The following is a 3,697-nucleotide window of genomic DNA, read 5'->3' as shown; positions in this document are numbered from 1 at the left end:
TTTGGTAGTGAATCGCACTGACTCTCTCGCGAGAAGTGAATCACAGTTTCAAGGCATGTGATTGGCTGTTCATTACTGATGTCACTCTTTCATGCGCACATGCTCCATTAACTCAGGATCAAGCCTGAGTTGACAGAGAAAGTTGATGATGAGCTTCATGGCACCAACAAAGCCGGATTGGACTGGTTTGGTTTTGTCAACTCAAAACTAATCCGGTAACCCAGAGTTTGTTCAGCCACCATCATGGTACAGGCCCCAGGTTGGATTTGTTTGGTTTTGTCAACTCTAAACTTGCTCTGAAACTGAAAGAGAAAGAGTTTATTCAGCTAGCTTCATGAATCATGCCACTGAGCTTGTGTTCGCTGTCTCCTGCATTTACAGATGTATGAATGGAAGTCAATGGAACAAAAAGTACAGTGTTGCTGGCTCTTAAGCCAGGTTCAGCTCCAACTTTAATCAATCAAACCTGAACCAGCTAACTGAGATCTTCAGGAAGACTTGATAATTATAGAGGGGGTCTTTGATCAGGGATGGAACTGAACTCTGCAGGAAGGCGGATCTCCAGGAACAAGATTGGGCACCCCTGGACTAAGCTGTTTATGCTAGTTAAACATTCCCAACATATGCTTTTTTTAAGCATTATGTTTTGATGCCTGTTTGGCTTAGTATAAACAGTTTTTGGGAGTAACTAACTAAAAGCAGTGACTACTAACAACATTTTTTTCATAGCGTGAGTAGTTCAGTATTTTTCAAAGTAGTACAGCTTTTCCAGTAACACGCTGCAGCAAAAAATCTCTATGTTTGCAACAAATATGGCTCGGATTACAAATTAGAAATGATATTATTAAATATATTTTTAATCATACCATGGTCTGTCTCAATACTCGATTCTGACTGGCTGGCAGATAACCGTTTAACGCACAGGTATGCACCGCTCTATTAATGCGCTGCTTTCATTGACGCACACAAACACACACATCACTCGCACAGAGAGAGAGAGAGAGAGAGAGATAGAGAGAGAGAGATAGAGAGAGAGAGATAGAGAGAGATAGATCACACTGCGCACACACAGAAACAGGAGTACAGAAACTTCTTGTCAATGCTGCCCTGCGACTTTTATTAATAAGATAGCTTAGATACTGGATCGCTGCATTATATTACTCATCAACGAGGAGGTAAAATCGCTGTTTAAGTAACTAAACTCACAACTTACATATATTTTTAAATAAACTATGTAAAATTATAAAATAGCTTCAATGTAATTAGTTACTTTTTTTTTCGCCAGCAGCTTGCAGAGCTCTCTTACTATTCTCTAGATTTAATTTTAAGACTATATTTAATTATTTTAAATAATGATTATACTGTAGCTTGAAAAATTATGGATTCCCCAACACTAACTAACAACTTGTTAAAAAGTTACTTTTTTTTTCGCCAGCAGCTTGCAGAGCTCTCTTACTATTCTCTAGATTTAATTTTAAGACTATATTTAATTATTTTAAATAATGATTATACTGTAGCTTGAAAAATGATGGATTCCCCAACACTAGCTAACAACATGTTATTAAAAAAAGGACAGATTTATAATATCGGAAGCATTTGTTCTCTAAAATGAATTATCTGACTTTGGTATTGACCAAAATGACTAAATCTGTACCTTTCTGTTACTAGAGGACAAAACAAAACAGAGAGACCAAGCATTTGAGGTAAGGATAGACATGTAAAAAGATAGACACAGCAGAGGTGTGTTTAAAAACTGTAACCTAGAGACATCAAGAACAAAGAGAAACTACATGAACCAGAAAGCAGAGATTGGATGCAGACCAGTCTTTTGTAAAGTACAGAAAACACACAACATTATAAATGACAACAAATGTCCCTGATGAGAATGTATGTGTAACTTCATGCAAAATGTTTCAAGCATGCAACGAGTTTTTTAGACTGCACAAGAGTGAACATCTCAGAGCGTGCTCACGATTGAGCTGTGGATGAGTTTCTGTGAAAAGAGAGTGAAGGATTTTTATGAAGAGTGAATGAGAACAAACGTCTCCATCCTGCGTCATCCTGTCGAGCTGCACAATGGCAAAGTAACTATTCGGTTCCCACTCACTCGCCCACATATGCACACGCACACAGATCGCGCTGCTTACCTTTCCATCATAGCGTTTCACCACAAACTGATCCAGACCAAGGTCTGTAAGAGAGAGACACAGAGAGAGAGAGAGAGACAGTCAAACACAGTGGCTCTGTTCCAAAACATAGCATACACAAATACTGGATTTTATCAGTTTTTTTTCTGGACCCCCCTAATTTTGTCCCAATACATTGTCTTCTCTACAAAAGATACTTGTAATAATGCTTTAGAATGTGGTGAAAATGCATGATCATGCTGTTTACTTTTGGAATGGCTTTCTCTGTGGTAACGTGCTTTAAAATGCTTACAAAATGGGCAACTCACTAGATTTTGAAGAGAGCTTTTATCACACATAAACAAGCCTATCTGTAAATGCATCTTTGAATCCCAGTAGTCGTTTGCATTTATAGATGTCACTACAGGAGCTGGGCGATTACTGACATGTATGAGTGATTAATATAAGCTATTAAGGCTCATTTCCATCTTCCAGAAGTTCCAAATAAATGTCAGAGTCGTTCAGCACCGAATAATTTCTCCATTAATCTTGTGCTGAATGCAGTACAGGGCTGGTCTGAGCTGAACAGGATGGACTCTGCTGATCTAGGGTCAGCTACACGAGCCAAGACTTTAACCATTACATAGCATCCACTTTCAATTCAAGTTAAGATCGATTACCACAGAAAATAATTTAAACGTATCCCTAAGTTAGTAAGCACAAGATTTTACAGTAATGCACTTACAATGGACGTCTATGGAATAGAAGAAGTCTCACGCTCACACAAGATGTATTAATTTGATCAATAAAACAGTAAAAACAGTAATACTGTGAAATATTATTACAATTTAAAAGAACTATTTGAATATATTTGAAAATGTAATTTATTCCTGTGATGCAAAGCTGAATTTATAAACATCAAGTTTCAAATAAAATGAAGAAATAAAAATAACTTTTATGTATCTTTTTAAAGCAATAAAATCACTGGATTATTATCTCAGGTTGCATCCTCTTTACATAAAACATCTGAGTGACAGGTGAGGCCACGACAGAGATTACAATTGAGAAGCTGGGCCTAACTCCTGTTTGAAGCCCGGACAGCCTTTGAGCTCAGCATATCTCTCTAATTCCGCTGCTGAAACGGGATGAATTATGGAACAGCTTTCCTCGCAGCCAGATGAATAATGAATTTTGTGTTCACTTTTTTTTTCCCTAAAGGAAAGCCAGACTATTTAAACTAACTTAAATGACATCACAAGCCGCTTCAGCAGACCACGGTCTCCTTACATCCCACCCACAAGTGTAAGAAACATACTTTACAGCGAGGGATGACTTTTTCTGAATGACAGAACAGTGTGCTGCTTGTGCAAGTACATCGCACACCAGATGAATTCCAGTTAAGAGATTCTTAAGAAACACGCTTTAATCAAACATTTAGCCTTTCTCGGTGAAGCACAACTGCTCTGGATGTCAGACCATCTCCGCTATGAATGCTATTAAATTATTTATTTGCCATGTTTACACGGGAGATACATTTGGCCATCAGGATAACAAAAAAAAAAAAAAAAAAA

The 3,697-nt window shown here is 37.6% G+C and overlaps 1 protein-coding gene across 5 annotated transcripts in view; it reads right to left on the bottom strand.

Moving 5' to 3' along the window:
* The window catches only part of LOC107717828 (calcium uptake protein 1, mitochondrial-like), an 83,015-nt gene that overhangs the window by 40,868 nt on the left and 38,450 nt on the right, over nucleotides 1-3,697 (bottom strand). For all 5 annotated transcript variants that reach the window (XM_016524701.1, XM_016524703.1, XM_016524700.1 and 2 more), the window contains one exon: nucleotides 2,148-2,191. In XM_016524701.1, coding sequence (XP_016380187.1) covers nucleotides 2,148-2,191 — 44 coding nt within the window. The remainder of the gene's footprint in view (nucleotides 1-2,147; nucleotides 2,192-3,697) is intronic.

Source organism: Sinocyclocheilus rhinocerous, unplaced genomic scaffold, assembly GCF_001515625.1.
Source record: "Sinocyclocheilus rhinocerous isolate Xijiao unplaced genomic scaffold, SAMN03320098_v1.1 scaffold780, whole genome shotgun sequence".
NCBI lineage: Eukaryota > Metazoa > Chordata > Actinopteri > Cypriniformes > Cyprinidae > Sinocyclocheilus > Sinocyclocheilus rhinocerous.
Note: the sequence above shows the minus strand (reverse complement) of the source record. Positions and strands in the feature narration are given on the sequence as shown.